Raw genomic sequence first — 23599 nt, forward strand, 5'->3', positions numbered from 1 at the left:
GGAGAAACTGGATTGTCTGGCATTGGGACAGGAACTCTGGGGTTAGCTTTCTCCCAAACAGAGGTACTCACAGAGGTCATTGTTCCTAACCTGGGACCTTCCCAGTTGCAGGGCTGACTGGCAGCCATTTCTGTTTGCTCTGCCCAGGTGATTCCCTAAGACCACGCCTCATCCAATTCACAACCCCACCCAAGCTGCATGCAGTGGCTTTTGCATATGAATGGCCTGTCCTTGCTTAGGCTAAAACCTGTCAAACAAGCTGCAGCTGGGTTAGGGAGCCCCAAACCTATCAATAAAAGGCCCAAGACCCAGCACCAGCACCAGCACCAGCACCAGCCTGCCTTGCTTCACATCTGGGCACTTTCAAACCCAATACAAAGAAGAGGAATCTGCAGATTTTTCTGTAGCTCCTGCTGGGTGGCCCCAGATAGTGGCTGACTTTACACCTCCCTGGAGACCCAAGAGCAGTTTAGTGTCACACCATACCAGATTACAACTCTATACATCCATAAGCTACACAGTCAAGGGGAAGACTCAGTGAGCACCAAAGCTCCAATGAAGTACGTCCTGCTCCATAAGGGTGTCTCCTGCACAACAGCTCTCCCACTGTAGTCTCAGCTGGTCCCCACAGCCAATTAGCCTGGAGGTCAATTCCTCCCAGTGACACCAACAGCAATCAAGGCTCAACTACAACAAGACTGTGGACACAGCCCACAAAGGGTGCACCTAGAGTGTCTGCTTCAGGTTATTGGGGAGGCTGAGCCACTGGGCCCTATAGGACACCTAGCACACAAAACCACTCTATCAACACAGGGAAGCACCCAAAATGTGGAGACAAAGAAACAGGTCACAAATGAAAGAAATGGAAGAAAGCAAACTACTGGATATAGAATTCAAAACCACGGTTATAAGGTTACTCAAGAATCTTCTAGAAACCTCCAAGGGACTTAGTGAGACTTTCAAGGACCTTAGTGAGAATGCCAAAGAAATAATGGAAAAGGACCAGTCAGAAATTAAGCTTACACTGACTGAAATAAAGAATAATATACAGGGATATAACAGTAAACCAGAGGATCAAGAGAATCAAATCAACTATTTGAAATATGAGGAAGCAAAAAATACCCAACCAGAAGAGCAAAAATAAAAAAGAATCTAAAAATATAAAGATAGTGTAAGGAGCCTCTGGGACAACTTTAAGTATATCAACATCCGAATTATGGGGGTGCCAGAAGAAGATATTGAAAACCTATTTGAAGAAATAATGACAGAAAACTTCCCCTACCTGGTGAAAAAAATAGACTTACAATTCCAGGCAGCACAGAGAACCCCAAACAAGAGAAACCCAAAGAGGACCAACACCAAGACACATCATAATTAAAATGCCACAGGCTAAAGACAAAGAGAGAACCTTAAAATCAGCAAGAGAAAAGCAGTAAGTTACCTACAAGGGAGTACCCATACGACTGTCAGCTGATTTCCCAACAGAAACTATGCAGGCCAGGAGGGAGTGGCAAGAAATATTCAAAGTGATGAATAGCAGGACCTACAACCAAGATTACTCTACTCAGCAAAGCTATCATTTAGAATTGAAGGACAGATAAAGAGCTTCACAGACAAGAAAAAGCTAAAGGAGTTCATCACCACCAAACCAGTATTATATGAAATGCTGAAGTGTATTCTTTAAGAAAAGGAAGAAGAAAAAAAGATAAAAAATATGAACAACAAAATGGCAACAAATACATATCTATCAACAATTGAATATAAAAATCAAACAAATAAGAAATCTAATGAACAGAATAAACTGGTGAATAGAATCAGAGGCATGAAAATGGAACAGACTGACGATTCTCAGAGGGAAGGGAGGGTGGAGGGACAGGAAGAGATTAAACAAAGATCTCATATGCATGTATGCATTACCTATGGACACAGACGATAGGGTGGTGAAGGCCTGGGGCAGGGCGGAAACCAGGTGGAGGGGAGCTATGGGGAGAAAAAATTATTATCTGTTATAATCTCAAAAATAAAGATTAAAAAAAGAATTAAAAAAAGAAAAGATGATAGTAATTTTAGTAATATCGGTAACCAACAGATCAATATCATTTAATCTATTTTTTGGAGGAACACATTCAATTTATAAAGGTAATTTTGGCTCAGATTACAAAATCCAAATAATTGATCATTTACCAATACACCTTTTCACAACTGTGATCTGAAATGCATTTAATGATAAATTAAAAGCTGATTAGTCAAAAGAAAAACATGGGCTTGACACATCAACTAATTTCTAGAAACTAGGAAGAATTTTGACTAATTGCAAACCTAATCAGTTGAATTAAGAATATGAAGAAAATGGCTTATTCTACCACAGGAATAAAGTACATTTTCCCTCTGAAATGTTCCTTTTCATAGGTAGGAAAGCTGTCCCTTCCACATTCTGTTCTCTGGATCAGAAATATAAGGTTATTACTGCAGAAAATGAAGCACTTATATTTCATTATGTGAATTTATACTTTTTTGAGGCACTTTGAGGGTTGTCTCTCTTCTCCCTATATGCATGCCCACTAAAAATCATCTCTGAATGTCCAGCAAGAGGATGCCACTCACAGAAAACACAAAAAGGCCATATCAAATAAGAATTTAGTTTCCTACTCTGGGTTCTCATGGGCAACAGGAAAAAGGTTGGAATGTTCAACCAATGGCCTGAACTTAGGTGATTCCAGAACTTGGCTCTTCCTTGCTAGGACAGGCCCTCTCTGTGGTGTCTGCCTGGCCCTATGCTGTTTTTTCTAATGAACAAGAACATCTAATGAAGTCATCCATGAAAGGTGGCCTAACAGGAAAAGGATTTTCTACTTTAAATCTTGAATCATGAAGGAAGATTAAAAAACAAACAAAGTTATACACCTCCCTGGGCCAGCAGCCAGCCCTTTCAAGATTTGACCACAGGAGACTGATGTTCCCCATACACAAGCAAAATGATGCATCACAAATCGCTTCTCTAGGAGGGACTCTGGAAGTTGCTCTCAGACCCAGAATGATATAGGTATCATCAATATGCATGGTGGTCAAATAAGTCAGCCAACTTTCATTATCATCCTCAATTATCTTTTCTCAAATATCACATGACAGCATCCCCAATAAATCTGTTCTTGGTACCTCTGAAACTTTGGTCAAAAGACAAATCATTCCCAGACAATTTGGTAGTTCAGGGAATGAAATATAACTTCTCTGGGTAAAAAATTGAGGGGGTGGGGGCAAATTCTTTTCATAGTTGATTTTCTTGCTGAGAGTTTAGAATCTCAAAGCTTCCAGTTTTATCTTTTCTTTCCTACCAGGAGAATGATTTGTGTCAGAATATGCCTCTTCTATTCCACATAAGATTTGAGGCTTGTTATTTAATTCCATTTACCCAAGGGGCAATGTATAGCATGGTTGGGTGGGATGCTAGCAGGGGGATGAGTGAGCCCATACCTTGTAGAGTCTTGCCCTACCATTGTCCCTGAAAGTCTCAGGAAGGCGCCAATGCTCTGAGTCCTTGCTCGCTGGAGCTCCATGAGTAACCTGGAATTTCCATTCCCAACCATGTTCTGCTTTCCATCCATAGTAAAATTCTGATCTCCCCAGTCTTTCAGTTAAATATTGAAAACTTAATGCTCTTTCTAGTTACCCTTTTTACTATGACAGGGGAAAAGAGTCAAACTACTCTAAGAAATTTTCAGAACCTAGGTCCCTGTTACAATTAGTTCTCATTCAGTTGTATTATTTCATATCTATCATGCTTTATATATACTAGAGGCCCAGTGCAAGGATTCGTGCACCAGTGGGGTCTGTCGGCCTGGCCTGTGGGGATCGGGCCAAAACCGGCTCTCCGACATCCCTCTAGGGCTCCCGGATTGCGAGAGGGCAGTTCTTGGGTGACGTACCCTGGAATCGGGCTCCCTCCTCTCTAGTTCCAGGTGTGTCACCCGAGAACCACAGCTGCCAAGTCACTGCAGCTCTGCAGCTCCTGCATTGAGTGTCTTCCCCCTGGTGGTCAGTGCATGTCATAGCTACCAGTCTGATGGTTGGGCAATCGCTTAGGCTTTTATATATATAGATGTGAAAGATACAATGAAACTGTATTCTGTATTCCCTGGGCACATCCCAAGAGTTGGAACTCATCAATGTGACTCAATATTTTCCAGACAATAATAGGCCTGTAGAAAATTAGGCCTGACTCTCTGACTCTTTGTATTTAATGCCTCAAGAGAAGCTGGGAGGAGGAGAGCCCCTGAGAGCCCTTCCATGGGAATAGGATGCCCAATGGATATGCTTGGCAACTGAAGATGCAGGTTGAAGGAGATCTTGGCAGACCATGATGAGTTAAGAGTAAAGTATACTCACCTGAAGGTAATATGATATTGTATGTCAATTGTAATTTAAAAAATCAATTAAAAATGCACTTCTAGAGAGGTGGCCTGAATAATAATTGCTGATATTTATTGAACATTCACTATGATTCAGGTGCTGTGCTAAGCACTTTATACATAAAACTCAACCTCCATATCAACACATTATCAACTCATGTTACAGATGGGGAAACTGTGGCACAGAGATATTGTAGGAAAGAGCAGGAATTTAGGGGTTGGACAATTCTGGGTTGAATCCTAGCTCTGCAGGTCATAGAGTGGCTTATAAACTACTAAAGCCTCAGTTCCTTAACGTGGAAGGTGGTATGACTGTGAAGGCTAAATAAAGGAAGTGCCTGGCAAATAGACCTTCCAAACAATGGTAGCCGGCTTCCCTTGCTCCTGTCCCCATCTTATGCAAACCTGCATTTTGAATGGTGTTGGAATTCAACCAAAGCAAACTCTTACCTTGCTCTCCCCCACTCCAGCCACCTACTGGTAGAGTCATCTGTACCTTAGCCTAAGAACTGTCACCCAGCCACAGAGTCCCAGGGCATGGCAGGGGCCCCAGAGATGGAGGCAGACAGGATCTGCTCAGGAGCATACAATTACATGGAGACAGAACTGCTGGTTAGGTTTCCCCAGTCTGCCTCAAGAATGAGGTCTTCCTCCCTCCTCCCCAAATCTTGTATTCCAAAGACTTACCCGTTTCAGGAGCACAGGCCTCATCAGCTTTGGCAGCATTATCCACATTCTGTATGTTAGAATCTGAAGAACAAAGAGAAGATGTAGAGGCCAGCCCACACCCCCAGCTTCCTAGAGGGGCAGGTAGAGGTCTGGATCACTTGGATTGTATCTGTGTCTCTGGGTGTCAGCTGGGTTCATGCTTACTTGTTGGGGTTGACTGCGTTTCCCCCATTGTAACTCAAGTTTCAGGAAACAGTGACCATACCATACCTTTGCGACACTCCCAGGTTGGTTGCAGCCTGGGCACACTAGCTGGATGTGGCAGCCTTTGCGGAAGGCTCTCTTCTCCCTGTGCTCCTCTTTCCCCATCCTCCCCTCTGATCCTGAGTGGCAAGAATTATGCCACGCCCCCTTACTGAGAGATCCATCAGACAGGGCTGCCTGTGAGGTCCAGTGAAGAAAGGAGGTCTGGCCCCCTGTTCCCCAATCATACTCCATAGGGAAATTACTATGCCTGTGGCGAGTGGGTTAGAGATGCAAAATCTCTCGTCCATAGAATGCGGATCCATGTACCTGGGGCACTGGCCTCACTGTTGCTGGTCCCCTCCTTTGGGTGGTCAGGGACCTCCTGTCTGGGCTTCTGGCTGAAGGCCAGGAAGAGGTGTGTGCTCAGTGGCTGGGGCAGGTCCACCTCCAGGTATGCCCTCATGAACAGCTTGAAGACGTCATAGCTAATTGTCTGAAAAGGGACAAAAAGGGCAAAGTCAGTGGAGAGACTCCAAGAACAGAGAGGAGGCACAGAATTAAAAGGAATCGGGGAGCTGGCAGGTGAGAGAAATGAAAAGGAAAGTGGAAGGAAGTGGAGGGGTTGGTGGGGCAGGAATGAAAAGGCCAGGAGGTGACGGAGAAGACAGGCACAGGAAGCAGATGGGGGAGGTGAAGAGAGAACACTGGAGGCTGCAGGGCTTAGTGGGGCAGGGAACCACAGGAGGCTTTTGTAACAACACACTGCTAAATTTAGGTAGAAAAGGGGGTGATGGAGAGTGAGCTCTGGGCGTGAAGGCCCCGGGGCAGGGCTCTGCCTGCATGCAGACCCCTGGGAAGGACTGGTCTCCAATGAGCAAGACTAGGTCAGCGCCCTAGAATCCTGGTTAAGATGAAGCATGCCGTTGAAAACACGATGGAAAAGAATGGCTTTTCTGTGATATGTCAATTTTCTTTCTCCTTGTGTTGTGAGTAAGATAATTCCCGACTATTTAGGTCTCTAAAAAAAAAAAAAAAAAAAGAAAGAAAGAGGAGAGAGCTAGAAGAGAAAAGGACAGGCTCCATCCTTTATTTTTTCACAACTGACCTTCCCTGGACAAACCTCAAGATTGACAGGGGGGAGGGTATGTGTCTGGCTCAGCTACTCTCAAAACATGTCCTTGTGAAGGTTTTAGGCACCGGGAGAAGAGCAGGAAGCCAAGAACAGAGGGTAGAACCAAGAAAGATGCCCCAAACTAGAGCCTCTCCCTGTTGTCTTTCTCCCAATGCCTCTGGGCTCCCAGGCCCAGGCTGGGAGCGACCATGCCAGGGAGGGCTGCTGCACTCAGCAATACTCAGCAACAGTTTGCAGTGAGTCATCACTGGCTCCTGCTTTGATGGCATCAGATTCTTCATCAAATCCACAGGTGCTCCTGGAGCTCATTTGAGGAAGCATTACTCCAAGATCTGCTGTGCAGGCTTTTGTGAATAATAACAGTCATGAGAATAAAATCCCTGGTTGGGATCCTACTTGACTCTCCCTCTAAAATATTGATAGCCTTTAACCCCTTGTCTCTTCTGGAAGCTCTGAGAGCCTTTCCAGAACCAGAGCTGGCTTGCCTGGGTACCATCAGGTTTGAGATACAAAGTCTTGGCCTTAAAAACAAGGGATGCCCTCCCGACCCCATTGGGAAGTCACAGGCAGTTCTATTCAACCCCAGGCAGAGCTATTCTATATATTTCCTTTGCAGATTGGAGGAGAGAGGATAATATAGGCTCTTACCAGATAAAGGGATTTCTAAGCAAATGTTGGACTCATATTTCCTGCAACAGCTACCAATCTCTGTCTCCCTCCCAGTCTTTTCAGCCCCTGAGTCTCTGGGTCTCTCTGTTTCATCCACTTTTTGTCCATCTCTGTCTCTACAGCCTTATCAGCACAGATGTCTTTTCCTCACACATCCACCTCCCATTTCCCAGTATGTAAGTGCAAAAACTTTCCCTCCTACTTTCCACCCAACATGACCTTTGACTCCACCCTCCCTGCCTCTGATGGCATCTCCCAGCATCTGCTTCTCTATTTGCAAGCATGTTCAAGGTCACCATTTCAAAGAAATTGCTGGCTAGTTGAGCTATTAGCCTGCCCTTTTTCCCTTCCCCTTCAAATTCCTCCAAACAGACCCGATTAGGCTCCTCACCTGCTTAATCTCATTCGATTTGGATTCTGGCCCTGCTCTCCTGAAGGTCACAGATGCAGTTGTCGCTTTTAGACTTTCTCATCTTTGGCTTCTCTGTAGCATTCCATTCACTTTTCTTCTTGAAATTCTTGATTTTCCATGGTCTGGTAGTATTTTGGTTCTCTTCTTTGATTTGACTAAGTATTTGCTGAGAGCACTGTTATTCTTTTTTTAAAGGCTTTTTTTTGCATTGTTTTTTCTTTTGTGCTCTTTCAGTTGACAAGTACTATTTTAAAATGTAGCTTTGAGTTCCAAAATGTCCTGCTAATCTTTTCATTTTTGGTTAGCATCAAATTAAAAACTATTAGCATAAAATATTTCTGGAAAATAGACTGTACTAAGTGATTTAATAAAAAGAACATTAAACAAAGCCTAATTGCAATGCTCTTTAAAAACCAAAGCTGAGACCTGACTGGTTTGGCTCAGTGGATAGAGCGTCGGCCTGTGGACTGAAGGATCCCAGGTTCGATTCCAGTCAAGGGCATGTACCTTGGTTGTGGGCACATCCCCAGTAGAGGGTGTGCATGAGGCAGCTGATCAGTGTTTCTAACTCTCTCTCCCTCTCCCTTCCTCTCTGTAAAAAATCAATAAAATATATTAAAAACAAATAAACAAAACAACAACAACAACAAAAACACCCAAAAAACAAAGCTGAAAGACTGTCAAACAAGGTCAGTGTGAGATTTAGGAGATCTCCTGGCTGGTTATCCTTTCTTTTAAACTCTTGTGTCTTCTTCAGCATATTGTGAGTGCTGGGCTAGGAGACCTCAAGTTTTAAACCTCAATTAGCTTCCTCCCTAAACCAGCTCCTCTTCCAGCAGTTCCTGTTAATGTCAATAATGCCATTATTCTCCCAACATGCCAGGCTCAGCTTTGAACTCCCAGCAGTCTGAGACTAGTTCTTGTCTCTCCCTTCTGTCTGCTGTTCTTTTGCAAAGTCTGTCACATCCAGGTCTGCTTGTGTCCATTGCCCATCTACCACCAACCTGACAAGGGGGCCATTGCAGGCCCCATTGACCCTGATTTCAGACTTCTGTTGCACGTATCCTACCTGCACCGTGGCAACACCTCTCAAAGGCTTCCTTACGTCCACCTCCATCTGCTGGCCTTCCCATTTTATCCTTCCTTGCCAAGATGACCTTCCTGAAGCAGAGTGCTTCCTTACTCAGAAATCTCCATGGCTTCTAATTGCCCATAGGAGAGTTGAGATCTGTTGTCTCTCTCCAAATTTTTAAAATCATGTGTGCCTCCATAACATTTTGAAGCAAACATTCCCATTTATCTTTATTTATAAATTATATACATGTACTATGTGCTCCTCTATTTCACTCTATAAATCATACACAAAAAAGAAATTAGATGAAATAAAGATCGATGTAAATAGAAGGTCTAACATGTAGTGTTTCCACAGTACAATGATCTCCTCTGCACTCCCTGAGTCTGGGATTCACAGCCTCCCCATAATCCCACTCCAACCTAGATCTGTAGTTACTTCTAGCTCTGAGACCATTCTGGTCTTTTCTCGTATTAGTGCCTTTGTATACCTCCACATGCTTTCTACCCGGATCTCTGTGTTCTTCTCTGGCCAACCCTCCATGTGCTTTGCATGAACTGTTTCCATCTCTACCTGTTAAAACTCTAGCTATCCTTTAAGGTCTGACCCATATTCCACCTTCTCCAGGGGTCCTGGCATGACCTCCTGCGCCTGAATTGCTGTACTTTTCCACCTTGGTTCTGTTTTGGGACACTCATATCTGCTGCCCTCTATTAATATACTAGGGGCCCAGTGCACGAAATTCGTGCACTGGGGGTCGGGGGTCCCTCAGCCCAACCTGCCCCCTCTCACATACTGGGAGCCCTCAGGGGATGTCCTACTGATGGCTTAGGCCTGCGCCCCACAGGGAGCGTACTTAAGCTGCAGTCTGGCCTCCCTTTGTGGGAGGCAACCGGGCTGGTCAGGGGAAGGCACCAGACCCATCACCCCACTGCTGCAGCCACTGTCAGTCACCGCAGCCACGAAGGTGTTTTCATCAACACGGACTCCAGTCCCTTCACAAAGAAAAAATGACAACTTTCTTTAGGCATTTTCAAGATGTGTCTTTCATAGGATATTGGATTTCTTTATTTATTTTTTATACTCACCTGAGGGTATGTTTCCATTGACTTTTAGAGAATGTGGAAGAGAAAGGGAAAGACAGAGAGAAACATCAAAGTGAGAGGAACACTTTGATTGGTTGCCTCCTGCATGAGCCCTGATCTTGGCCCTGGCCAGGGAGGAGCCTGCAACCTAGGTACATGCCTTTGATCAGAATCAAACCCAGAGCCTGCTGTCTGCAGGCTGAGGCATTATCCACTGAGTCAAACCAGCTAGGGCAGGATATGACATTTCTTAGCTTTCCAGCAGCGGACCTTCATTTTTTTCTCCAGAAGTGTGGTAGGAAAACCCTAGATCACCTTTTTGGATTCTTATTACCCAAGTTACTAAGAATATTACCAGTGGCATACAGGAAGCTTAGCCAATGTACAGTCAGAAAAGGTGTTTCCTCTATAGTTCACACCAATGGAGGGCTGGGCCCTGCCCAGGCCTAAAGCCTCTGGGCAAAGCTTTAGGCCTAGACAGGCCTCTCCAGCTCCCTCTGATCACCGGCTCAGCCCCTGCCCAGGCCTGCCCAGACCAAAAGCCTCTTGGGCAGGAGTGGACCCCCAGCTCCCTACAATCAATCGCAGGGGGTCCACTCCTGCCCAGGCCGAAAGCAGACCCCCAGCTCCTTGCCCAGGTGATCAATCGCAGGGGGTCCGCTGGTGCACCAGGCTGAAGCAACCCCCAGCTCCCTGCAATCGATGGCAGGGGATCTGCTCGTGCACCCGGCCAGAAACCTCCAGCGGGGGCTTTTGGCCTGGAGCCGGAGCAGACACTCAGCTCCCCACTTTCGATGGTAGGGGGGTCCACTTGCCACGCCCACCATCCATCCAAAGCCAGGAGCTGGGTGTCCGCTCCAGCTCCAGGCCAAAAGCCTCTGGTGGAGGCTTTCGGTCTGGTGCCAGAGCAGACCCCAGCTCCCTGCAATCCATTGCAGGGGGTCAGCTCAGGGCGCCTATGTATGCAAATTAACTGCCATCTTGGTCAGGTTTATTTGCATACTCGCTCTGATTGGCTCGTGGGTGTGGCTTGGCTGGTGGGTGTGGCTGGTGGGCATAGCTTGGGCGTAGTGAAGGTGCCGTCAGTTTGCATATTACTGTTTTATTAGGTAGGATAGTTGTCTGTGATATACCTTTGTTCCCTGACTAGATGTAGAGATCCTGGAAGGTAGTGAAATGTCTTATTTCATCTCTGTTTTCCCATTACTACCTAACACAGTGTTTCCTGATGGGTATTTTAATGATTGTTGGATTCCTAATTGGTACAGTTGGCTGTCATCAATTATTGTGGGGTCAATTCATATATAAACTGAGTCACCTAAGTATACTAGTAAGACAGTGCTGGACAGCACTGAGGAACACACCAATGGGTAAAGCATGGTCCATGTCTTCAAGAGATTCAGTCATATATACTTATATATATGGTAAAGGTATTGAAATAATTCTAAAACAGGGTCAACAGTGGTGAGTACCATAGGAAAAGAATGAACAAAGTGCTTCAAGAACTTAGGAAACAATAATGAATGAACACATGTTCGATTATTTATGTTCCTATCCCATGGAACAGGGTGGTGTAAAATAAACCCAGAAACACAGAGCATTCACATCAAAACAGTTCAGAGGAGACTAGATCTCCTCACACCACTGAGGCTTAGAAGTTCAGTGATTGTACCCTCACCCCCACCCGCTAGCTAGTGGCAGAGTTAAACCAGAAGCCAGATCTTCTGTTACTGTCCAGTGCTCCTGTTACTGTATCTGCCATAGGTCCCAGTGCTGACATCATGTTCCCTGCCACTCCCTCTAGACACCCCAATTTCAGTAGCCAAGATATGTGACTCTGTGCCATTGTCAAAATGATACCTGGATTATGAGAGAGTAGGATCTTTATGAGCACAGGCCAGATTCAGAGTAGCTGTTAGTAAATATCTTTGATGGGTAGGGAGTGGCTAGGTACTACGTCCAAACCAGATAACTAATTGCTATGAGGCACATTGGCAATTCTCTGAGCCCTGGAGTAATATCATAGCCTCTGGCATTGTTCAAGCCTGTTACCCATCCCAACAAAAAAATTCCTGCAACTTTCATGCAAGGTCTGATCCATATGCCATATAGCTGGGCAATTGCTGCTGCAACCTGTGTAAGGAGAGTGTGTTCATTCTTACACTGGTTAAGAAGGGAGGGGAGCTAGATGGAGAGTTTACCGAGCATGGGGCACTTTACATGCATGGTCTCCCTTAAGTCCAAAAACAATAGTGGGAGGTGGGACTGTTACTGCTGTTAGTGGATGAAAAAAATTCTGAAACATAAATAACTTGCTCAAAGTCATAAAGCAGTGTCAGAACTGATTTGTGTATAGGTGTGTATCAGTTTCAGGTCACAGTGCCACCAAGCCATCATGTCCCTTTTGTTTCGATGCTCTTGTCCACTTCCTGACTGTCTTCACCTGCACTCTGCTCTCCAGAGAACTACACGATGCTGATGGGCCAGGGCACACTGTGCATGGCCAGGTGCGGCCTTGCCACTCTACAGACTTTTATTCCCCACCTCGCTCTGCTAGTCACCTGACCCTTCCGACAGCTAGCTTGTTTCTCGTGGAGACATTTTAGCAGCAGTAAGCCATCAAGTTTAAGAGAAATTAAACCCTGTTGTTTTCCCAACCCCATGCCAGGACATTACACCTATTAGAAGTCAGCCACACTGTGAAAGGGAATGAAATCAGAGTGACAGAACTCCCCTGGGACACAGCAGTGCTGCACATACAAAGAGTAGGGGCCAGCAGGATGGCAATGGGGGCGGCAGAGTGCTTGTAACAGCAGAGCTGCTGCTCCCTGCTTCTGAAAGCTCCTGTGGCCTTCACACCCTGGGTGGCCCTGAGCAAATTGTTCCCCTCCCACTTGCCAGCTTCAGGGCAGACAGGCTGATTAGCAGCCCCCGCTAGGCTTTGTTCCCCATGTTTTTGGAGCTGGGCTGGGAGTGGGGGGGAGGCTGAGAGTTCTTTGTTGGGTCTGCCATCTTCCCTGCATGGCTTCTCTTCAGGAATGTCTTTTGAAATGGTGCATACTCAGTCTTGCTTCAGTTCCAGCAACCTTCCTCTGGCTTTCTTCTCTTGATGACGGGTGCATTTTATCCAACACCCCTCCCAGATGTACCTGGAGAGCATGGGCTCTATGGATTCCTGCCCAGCAGAGATGTTGACTCAAAGTTTGTTGAAAGGGTGACAATATGAATAAATGGCCAGCCTTTCCTCAAGTTTGCCTGACTGATTGGTCACTTTTCCACAACTGGCCCTCATAACAGGAACCAGGAACAGGGAAGAAGGAGTTGAGTTGAAAACATTCTGGGGAACTGGGACAGAAGGGGAATAGTGATGGATAACATGTTTAAGTGTCCTGTCGAAACTTTAGACACTTTGCAAACATTATCTCATTTAATCTACTATCTGCAAACTTCAAGGTCCTTTTTGTTGTTATTGTTATCTTCAGGTCACAGATGAAACACTGAGGCTCAAAGAGGTAAAATACCATTCAAGGCCACATTGCTGGTTGGCAGCAGAGGTAAGGGTCTAACATAAACCCCATGTGAGTCCAGGGTCATGGCTCTTAAACTTGACCCTGTCAGTAGGAAGTAAGTTCCAGAATGGAGAAACTATGCTTTTTCATCTTTGTATGTTCTGCAGTGCCTGGATGTTCAAGAAATGTTAGATGAGTTGAATTTGAAAGTGAGAGAGGCCTTGCATTCATTCATTTATTCAACAAACATTTGCTGAGTGTCTGCTATGTGCTGAATACTCTTCTGGGCCCCTGAGACACAGCAGTGAACAAATAAGTGTCTATACAGAGATAAACAAATAAGTGAGTTACATAGTGGGCCAGATGGTGAGAAGTACTAAGGAAGAAAAAGAGGCAGAGCAGGGGGATAGAGAAGGTGATGTTCACTAAGAAAATGACTTGGGCCAACACTTGAGGTGAGAAAATGAACAATGTGTTTATCTGGGGGAGGAACATTCTAGGAAGAGGCAAAAGCAAGTGCAAAGGTGCTGAGGTTAGGGCAGCCTTGGCTTATTTGACAGCATGAAGGAGGCTAATGTGGCTAGAAAGGAATGAGGAGAGGAAAGTAGCAAGAGATGGGGTCATAGCGTAAGGGGAGCTGCAAATTGTGGTGACCTTGACTTTTATTCTGAGTAGCAGTTGGGGGGGAATCATGGGAGATTGTTGAGCAGAGCAGTGACATGATCTGACTTAAGTTTTAGCATATTGCTCAGGATGTGTGTGAAGAATAGACTTTAAAAGTCAAGAGCAGAAACAGGGAGCCCAGTTAGGAGACTACTGCAATAATCTGGGCAGAATATGGTGATGACTCAGGCCAGGGTGGGAGCACTGCTAGTGGTGAGATGTGGCTAGATTTTGGGTATATTTTAAATGTAGAAGTGCCAAGGTTTGCTGGCCAATTGAATGTGGGATGTGAGAAAAAGAGAAAAGTCAATGATGACTTCATAGTTTTAGGCTGAATAACTTGAAAAATGGAATTGCCACTTACTGAAATGGGAAGACTGCTGGGAAAACAGGTTTTACAGAAGAAGATCAAGGAACTTAGTTTAGTGCATGTTAAGTTTGAGATACTTATTTGATTTTTAAACCAGGAGGGAAACTAGGAGTCTGTGGTATCCTGAAAACCAAGTGAAGAAAGTGGAAGAGAATTTGGCCACCCATGTCCAAATATACTTTACTAAACCAATTCTGTTGAGTAAAGTAACAATTGAGTTTAGCCACATGGAGATCCTTGGCTTTGTAGGCTAGTAGTTTCAGAGGGGGAGTAGGGGCTACATGATGATTGCAAAGCTTTCAAGAATGTGAGAAGAAGAGAAATTGAAGGCAATGAGTACAGACAAATCTTATGCACAGTAAACAATTTCCTATAAAGGACAGGAAGGAAGTGAGATAATAGCTAGAGGGAGAAGTGGAATCTGAAGAACATTTTTAATATATGAGAAATATATTTATGAGAAAAATAAAATATATAGAAGACTGGTGTGAAGGAGATAGAGGTAGAAATAGATAGAAGATAGATAGATAGAAGATAAATAGATAGATAGAGTTGCTGAAGCAATGCCTGTCAATAGATCAAAAGAGGATAGGATTGAGTGCACAGTAGAGGGGCTAGAATTAACAGCATGGAGATTTCATTTCTTGTTACAGGAGAAAAGGTATGTAGGTGAGTAGAGATCTTATGGAAGATCTCTTCTGACTGCTTCCATTATATATATATTCCAGAGAGGAAGGGAGAGGGAAAGATAGAAACATCAATGATGAGAGACAATCATTGATTGGCTGCCTCCTGCACGCCCCCTACTGGGGATCGAGTTCGCAACCTGGGAATGTGCCCTTGACTGGAATTGAACCCAGGACCCTTTAGTCCACAGGCTGAAACTCTATCCACTGAACCAAACCAGCTAGAGCTGTTTCCATTTTTTCATAAAGCAGAAAACACAGTGGTTCTCATTTTTTCTAGGATAAAGCATAATTCCCTTATCTTAACATATAAGTATGTGGTAACCTAATCTATTTCTTAATTCTAACCTTAGCTTGCCACTTTTCAGCCACACCAAACCAAATTTCCAGAAATCCCTGAATAAACTGTGTACTCTTCATGAGGAGGAATAAAGAGTAAGAGATTTGAGAAGAGAGAATGTATGATGTGGTTTATAGGACAATGAGAGGGTGAATGGACTTGGGAACTGTATAATTCCAGATAGCACCAATAACTCACTTGAGACAGGAAAAAATATGTTGAGAAACAAGTTCTTCAACGTGAGCTAAACTTCCAAGAGGAGAACAAATTGTAGAAAGCTGGATTATGAAGTTTTTAAAGGCTTGAAATGGAAATTTCCTTACCTCATGTGAGTCATATTGTTTGAGGCTTCCACTCTCATTAAATTCAGCCAAGACATCCTTTATCTTCTTGGAAGAATCTGGAGAAACAGAGTCCACAAGTGAAACACTGGTGAACAGCTGGTGGGATATGGGCCAAGTAAATTCTCCCTGTCTAACCTTGGTTATGATGGAGCAGCCCCTTATTTCCAGGACCATACAGATAAATGTCACCCTACCCTCCTACCCTCTCATTTCTTTTTCCTCCCAGTATATTCTCTCTCCTGCTGTATGAACTATTTTACTAAAACACAAGTCTAATCAGGCTATGTCCCTGCTCAAAAACCTTTCAGTGGCTCTCAGTTTTTCTAGGATAAAGCGTAATCCCCTTATCTTAATATATAAGTATGTGGTAACCTAGTCTATTTCTTTCTTTTTTTTTCTAGTCTATTTCTTAATTCTAACCTTAGCTTGCCACTTTTCAGCCACACCAAACCAACTTTCCAGAAATCCCTGAATAAACTGTGTACTCTTCATGGTATTTCTTCTCTGTATTGCAAAGTTCACTCAATTCTCAGAGCCAAGCTCAAATATCAGCTCCTTTGTAAAGCATTTCTTTACCAATCAATTAATCATTCCCTCCCCTGGTTCTCATGTGTCTTGTACATAACTCTGTAATAGCACTTGTCATATATTGTTATAATCATTATTAACTTGTCTATCTTGCCCATATCCTGCCTTAGTTCTACACTGAGAGCTGTGATAGCCTAGTGAGTCTTTGTATATCATACCAAAAACATTTGAACAAAAATTTTAAAACATTTACATTTTTGTTAATTATAATTAGGATGGGTGGGCATTAAACCCTGTGATACTCTGTCCTTGGTGCTGAAACAGGGACTCAGGATTCATGAAAAATAGTGGTTTAGAAAATTCTGCTTTCCATAAGAAATAAATCAGAACCTACTGGAGAAAAGGGTGGATTCTTTTGGTGGAAAGGTTTACAAAGAAATTAGAAGTCAATAAAATAGAGTCTATAATTGTTATTATAAATACATTCTGTGTGTATCCGGTATAGTTACCAATACTCTAGATATTGAAGAAAACCAGGTTTTCTGTGCTCTCCCTGTTTTGCAGTAAGTATTCTGGATAGTTAAGAGCTTTTTAAGCTCCACTGCTGCCACTATTTAGACATCTGAGCAAAGGGCAATGTCATTAGAAGCTGACACAGTGTTCCTTGGTGTTCAGGCTCTTTGTACAGAGGGCTATGCTCTCTTAGGCCTACGTAAAGTAGACATGCTCGTGGGCTGGGCTGTTCTCCATGGCATTGCTGATTTGGATTCAATCAAGCACAAGTTATAATCATTTCAAGATTGAGACATATTGAAATGCCACAGGAAAATGCTGCAGATGCCTAAAAATGGACATTCTTTCTGAAAGTCAAAACAGATGTTGAAACACTAATAGCTCAGTGAGATCCAGGCAGCAGATGCCATTGGTTTGGACTGCTTCCATTCAATTCAGAAAACACTTTGGAGAATAAGATGCTGTAAGGTACTGTTGATGAATTAGTCAGGGAGATGATCTGAACCACTGTGGTAATAATAGCTTTCCTTTATTGGAGACCTTTATTGCATATTATCATATACTATCCCTTACCAATCCATACAAATTTGGTAATATTTTCTCAATTTACCGATGAAGAAGCTGAAATTCAGAAAAATTAAGTCACTTGTCTAAGAATAAGGGTTTTAACTTTGGTCTAGTCTGGCTCAAAAGTCTATATTACTTTCCCTTAAGTAAATATTGCTTCCCAAACATTTGCTAACACAAGGAAAAGTGTAATTGATGCATTAGCAATAATATGAAGCTCTAGGAAGCATGCAGCAGAAGAAGTAAAATGAGTGGAGAAGAGGTCAAAGTAGGATGCGAGTGGTGTTTGGAATGAAGACTGGGGATACCCTTTGAAGAAGGTATCTTTTGAGCTGGGGTGTAAAGAATGCATAGGTTTTGAAAGGCGGACATAAGATGGAAAAGGTATTTACAGAAGGGACAGGGTATAAAAATGTGGAGATGGGCATCACAGAACATTTAGGAAAAGTTAAAACCAGAGAGTAGTTTCAGGTCAGATTTGTGGGGGCCAGATTTGAATGCCAAGTTAAGAACATTGATTTAAAACTGTTAAAATTTTTTTGAGTAGTGGAATAATATAACTGGGTCTCTGTTTCCTAAAGGCCACTCTGGCAACCAAATGGAAGAGAGTTTAGAATTAGGCCAGAGCTCAGTTAACAACATACATAAATTATATTCCAATTATTTTATGAGAAGCTTAATTATTTTTTAAAACCCCTATATTTTAGGCTCTATTTTAATGGCAGATTTTCAGCTCAGCAAGAGTGGCCAAATTAATAAAAGTAAGTTTTGGAGCATGAGTCCTCTTGGTGTGAGAGTAGTATAGAGCCAGTATCTTGATTGAGGACAAGAGAGTAATTTTACTTGAATTTATACTCTTGATTATTGTCACATTTTGTAGATTCCACAGTTCATCCTAGCAGAAATCCTTTGGTTCTAAGTGCTATTGATCTAATTCTGATTTATATTTAAATGTATGAAATAAATATCTATATGTAGATTTTTATATGTATAGATGTATATAAGAATATTTATCTATACCTATATGATATTTATATATATAGATATCATACTAGATATATAGATATATATACTATATATAAATTATATATATACACATGCCTCCGACACATACATGTATATATATGTTTATACATATATACACATTATACACACATATATTCATCCTATGTTCATATTCAAGTAAACAGGTTTAAAAGGAATAAAAAAAGTATTATTTTTAATTTTGTAATTACTAGCAAAATAATTAGTAATTTATAATTACTAGCAAAATAAAAAAGCAAAATAATGCAAGATATTGCTGGCTCCTTGATTTCCCTGAAAGTTCTTCCTCATCCCACATTTACTTTGACTTGTTTTATGAGTTTATAGCAGCAATGCCTTTCCCTTTAAAAAAGAGAAACAGTTGCACTGGTGGGGTAGCTCAGTGGTTAGATTGTCCTCCCAATATGCCAAGGTTGTGGGTTCGATCCCTGGACAGGACACATACAAGAATCAACCAATGAATGCATAAATGAGCAAAACAACAAAATCTCTCTCTCTCTGTTTCTCTCTCTCTCTCAAATCAATAAATAAAAATTCTAAAAAAGAGAAACAATCTAATTCTCAAATATGATGCCTGTTACTTTCTCTTGTATGTCCCTTGATACTTTATCACAGTTTTCTTCTTAACAGATTTCTGGACTGGATTTTTCTCTCCTGAGGAGTAAGTGGGTACTGCTCCATTCTGTTTCATCTTACCACAGTTAGAAACAATGAGAGGCTTCTTCAGAGCACTCCTATCTTACTTCAGGCACCACCTGTGGTCGAGTAGTACAAGCTCAGTAAGAACTCCCATTCAAAGCCTGCATGGTAGCACCACCACCAGACTCAGAGGTGATCAAGCTCCACTTCTAAATGTGCAAAGTAGGACCATGTCCACCATCTTTTGCAACAAATTCTATTTTGTTAAGTACTAGACATTGCCCTGGTCACCTTGTATATTTTATTTAAATCTCCACAATGACCTTCTAATGTAATAACTACCCCTATTTTAGAGAAGAAGAAACTGAGGCTTGTGGACTTTAAAGACCCTTTCAAGGGTACACAGCTAGTGAGTGGGTAACTGTGATTTATAACATATCTAATAATGTAACACAGGTACTGGATTCATTGGATACATAACACTGGTAAATCAGAAGGTAAGGCCCTTCCGCTGTGACAGTGGCTTTCAAACCTGGCTGCACCTTAGAATCAACCAAGTTCTATAACACATTGAAACTGAGGTCTCACCCAGACCAATGAAGTCAGCATCTCTTGCGGGACCAAGGAAGTAGTATATTTGAAAGTAGTATATTTGGAAGTAGTAAATTTGGGTTCAAATTTACAGTCAAGGTTGAGAACCACTGTGCAATGATGGGATTTTATTGTGAGATATAAAGAGTGCCTTAAGTAGCTGAACATACTGGATAATTCCTGCAAAAGGAAAGCAAGTATATCACTCTGATAAATCTAAAGTCACTATGCTTGGCAGATATTCCATGTTGTTTAAATAGACAACACTGAAGAACCCCACCCAACAGGTCAACTAATTCAAATACTTTGCAAGATAGGGATACGTTTTGCATTAGCCCCAATTGGCAGGACCATCAAGATGCAGTTTTACCCCAAATCAGGGGTTTAAGGTTCTCTGTGATTAAGGTCACTGGTGGTAACAAATACCCAAGGAAGTTTCAATCCAAAACTACATCTTTATGCTTTATGTGCCAAGAATTCTGGGACCTTAACCAAGCACTTGTTCCTAGTGTTTGAGCAAATTCAAAGCCCTTCTAAGGAGAAAATATGGCCCTTCTCACAGGCACCTTTGCTGCTATAGTCGCATCGGACAGGGATGCCCTCCATCTGAATAAGCAGACAACCAGGAACTTCAGTATGTATAGTTTATGTGCTGTCTACACCAGAACCCAAAGTTTATGGACCATCTTCCAACTAAGAACACTGAGCATCTGAGTCCTACTCAGACCACTAAACTTTGAAATAACTATAAATCAACATTTTCACAAGTGAATCTGAAAACCCACATATGAGAGTGAAATTCTAAGGTACATGGTAACTCTCTTCAAAATTCCCTAAGAGCGACTCAAACTGTAACATGCATATGAACTGCCTGGGGATTGGGTTTAATGCAGATTCTGATTCAGTAGGTCTGGGTTCAGGCCTGAGATTCTGCATTTCAAATAAGATCCTAGATGACATCAAGTATGTAGGTCCATGGACCTCACTTTTGATGAGGCCTTAAGCAACATTCCTGTATATCTGTGGCTGACTAGAAAGGCTTGCCTGTCACAACACAGAAAAATCAACAACAAAACAAACAAGCAAACATGATGAGGAGGCTAGAGGAACATATTCTACAGATTGAGAAGACCGTAAATGACTCTGCACCCATGGAGGGAAAGACACAGGAGCAAGTTGGTACATGAGAAGAAAACCAAACAATTAGATTTTCCTTCTTCTGGTGAAGGCTGAGATGTATAAGTTTTCTAAGTACTTCAGGGAGTCAAGAACACAGTGAAATGCATAAAAGCAAGAATGAGCTTTTCCAGGAGTCCTGGAAAGACAGACGCCAGGGCCAAGAGCATTGCATTCGCAGGCCCACCTTTCCAGGATGAACGTGCCCAGAGCAGAATGTGGAAGCATGTGTGAGAAGGTCCAGCTTCATAAGCATGGACACCTCCCAGTTACACTTCTTTTCCCATTCACTGCTTATCCCCAGCATGTAGCCCGTTGCCTGGCATAACATTGATGCTCCATAAAGATTTGTGAAATAAATGAGGGCTGAAAAAGGGATTGGGTTTGTCCTATATTCCCAGGGGCCTAGGGAGAAAAGGTAGACCAGTGGTTGTCAACCTTGGCTGCATGTTAGAATCATGTGAGGAGCTTTAGACACCACTAACACCTGGGTTTGATGCCTACAGATCATGATTAAACAGTCCAAGAGTGCAGGGTTGTCCGGGATGTGGGAAGTACATTAGAAGTGTTCAAAGCTTCCCACTGTAGTTGAAGGCTGAGGACCATTGAGACCCACCAAGCTAACAACTGGGGGAAACCTGTCTAAGTGATGGTTCTGCCACAGTATTATCTAAAATAATAAAAGCATAATATGCTAATTAGACCGGATGTCCTTTCAGACGAAGCTGGGGCTGAGAGGGAAGCCCAGGTCCTGGGTGCCAGAGGGAAGCCCGGGTCCCAGGTGCCAGAGGGAAGCCAGTGCAGGCAGCAGGGGGAAGGAAGGCCTACTCTTGCACCAATTTTGTGCACTGGGCCTCTAATAAAAGAAAAAGACTTTACATTGGAGCAGAGGGAATTTTGGGCTGAAATAAGAAAACCCTCTTTAGAATACTAAGATTTTCTGATTCATCATAAATGATCTGAATGACTGGTATGGCTTATTTGTGTAAGTAAACTTTGTATTGCCAGAAAAACTTCCCCTTTTCTCCAAATAATTTGGCCTCTTCAATCATATTTCAGGTGAATGTGGAGGAATGGATCAGACAACCTGTACTTTCTTACAACTGAAATTGTGATCCCTGGATCACCAGCATCAGCATGGCCTGGGAGCTTGTTAGAAATGCAGAATCTGCCTGGCCAGTGTTGCTTAGTGGTTGAGTGCTGACCTATGAACCAGGAGGTCACGGTTGGATTCCCAGTCAGGGCATATGTCTGGGTTGTGGGCTCAATCATCAGTGGGGGGGGTGTGTGCAGGAGGCAGCCAATCAATGATTCTCTCTCATCATTGATGTTTCTATCTCTTTCTCCCCCTCCCTTACTCTCTGAAATCAATGAAGAAAAAAAAAAAAAAAAAGAAAAAGAAATGAAGAATCTCAGAACTACCCCAGACCTGCTGATTCAGAATCTGCATTTTAACAAGATTTCCAGGAGATCACACACACATTCACATTTTACAGCTATTGTTCCATAGAAGTCTTCCCCTATCCATAGCTTCTGTGACTGCTTGTGGGCAGAGTCCGAGTCAACACTAATAAAGTGAGCCAGTTGTGTGAAAAAGATGTGGGTGAGAATGACAGTGGTTATCCCTTCCAAGATGGAAGCAAGTGGACATGGCCAATTAAATAGCAAGGTTTCAGAGAAGCTCACCTAGAGTTTCACATTGTTCTACAAATCAGTCCTAAACATTTTCTCTGGCTCCCATATTCACACTGACAGGTTTGCATTTTGCGTGTAAATTACATACATCTTAAAGTCAGAAACTTTGCCTTGCCTTGATATGAGTTGAATGAAATATATTTCTGAATAGCACAATGTACTGATTCATTCTCTTTAAATGTATTTTAAAAATTTGTTCTATTGTAATTGAGTTGATACCTATATTAACCAATGTATGGTTGAGGTTAGGCTCCAATGGATACATTTCTGTTTAATTTGTTAGAACTAAATTGAAGCAAATTGCATCTGACCTGGGATTGAGAACTTTGGTTCTAATTCTTATTCTGACCCTGACCTCCTAGGTGACCTTGGGCAAGTCACTGGGGTCTTCTGGACTTAGTGTTCTCATTTGTATAATGGATAGGAGTTGGATTTAATGATGGCTAAGATGTCTCGAAACTTTAAAATGTCTACAAAATCAAGCAACCACTAGCTGATGTAAGAAATATTTGCTTTAATTTCTTAGAGAATTAAAACTCAAAATTGATACTTTATCATTTTTTCCCTGTTTTGAATAAGCTGGTAGTTTCTTTTTTAAAACAAAAATAATTGAAAAAAACTGATGAAAACTCCCCTCCACCCAAATAGCAGGATTAGAATGACAGTAAGCCAATTATATTTCTGAAGCTGTTAGGGGGAGGGTCAGTAGGAGGAATCTCCACATGCTCATGTCCCCTGAGGTTGAAAGAAACCTGTTTAAACATAGAAACTACATATTGGAAGGGCTAATGAAGGTCATTTAAACAAGCAGACATCTGATGTTCTAATCTCCTCTGCAGTGTCCCAGCCAACTATGCCCAGACAGTTCTAGGGAAAGGAAAACTTAGTTGCTTTTAAGTCAATTGTGTTTCCTCTTGGTCAGGTTTGACCACTAAGAATCAGTGTATTCCTTACTTTAAAGTTTTTATTTCAATGATTTCATCTCATTAGTCCTAGGGCTACTTCTTGAAGGCATTTCAAATAAGCTTAACACCCCCTCCCTGCAATAGCACTGTAGCTATTTTAATACACCTTTCCTTGAGTCTGACCTTCTCCAGTACACATGCATAGTATTTTCAGCCACTTCAGGCTGGGAGGCCCCTCACCATTCTGGTGGCACTTCTCAAACAAGTTCCAGTTTGTCCATATTCATGGTGAACCCTGATACCCAGAAATAAATTCAGTTCTCTTGAGAGGTCTGATC

The 23599-nt window shown here is 42.6% G+C and overlaps 1 protein-coding gene across 5 annotated transcripts in view; it reads right to left on the minus strand.

The window, feature by feature from the left end:
- DGKG (diacylglycerol kinase gamma) overlaps window positions 1-23599 on the minus strand; it is a 160000-nt gene that overhangs the window by 128293 nt on the left and 8108 nt on the right. For 4 of the 5 annotated variants that reach the window (XM_008157567.3, XM_008157566.3, XM_008157565.3 and 1 more), the window contains exons 2-4: window positions 15583-15659; window positions 5649-5814; window positions 5094-5156 (exon numbers count right to left, since the gene is read on the minus strand). In XM_008157567.3, the coding sequence (XP_008155789.2) occupies window positions 5094-5156; window positions 5649-5814; window positions 15583-15659 (306 nt within the window). The remainder of the gene's footprint in view (window positions 1-5093; window positions 5157-5648; window positions 5815-15582; window positions 15660-23599) is intronic. The other variant, XM_054711440.1, reaches the window with a different exon arrangement.

The sequence above is a fragment of the Eptesicus fuscus genome, chromosome 3 (assembly GCF_027574615.1).
Source record: "Eptesicus fuscus isolate TK198812 chromosome 3, DD_ASM_mEF_20220401, whole genome shotgun sequence".
In the NCBI taxonomy this organism is placed as follows: Eukaryota; Metazoa; Chordata; class Mammalia; order Chiroptera; family Vespertilionidae; genus Eptesicus; species Eptesicus fuscus.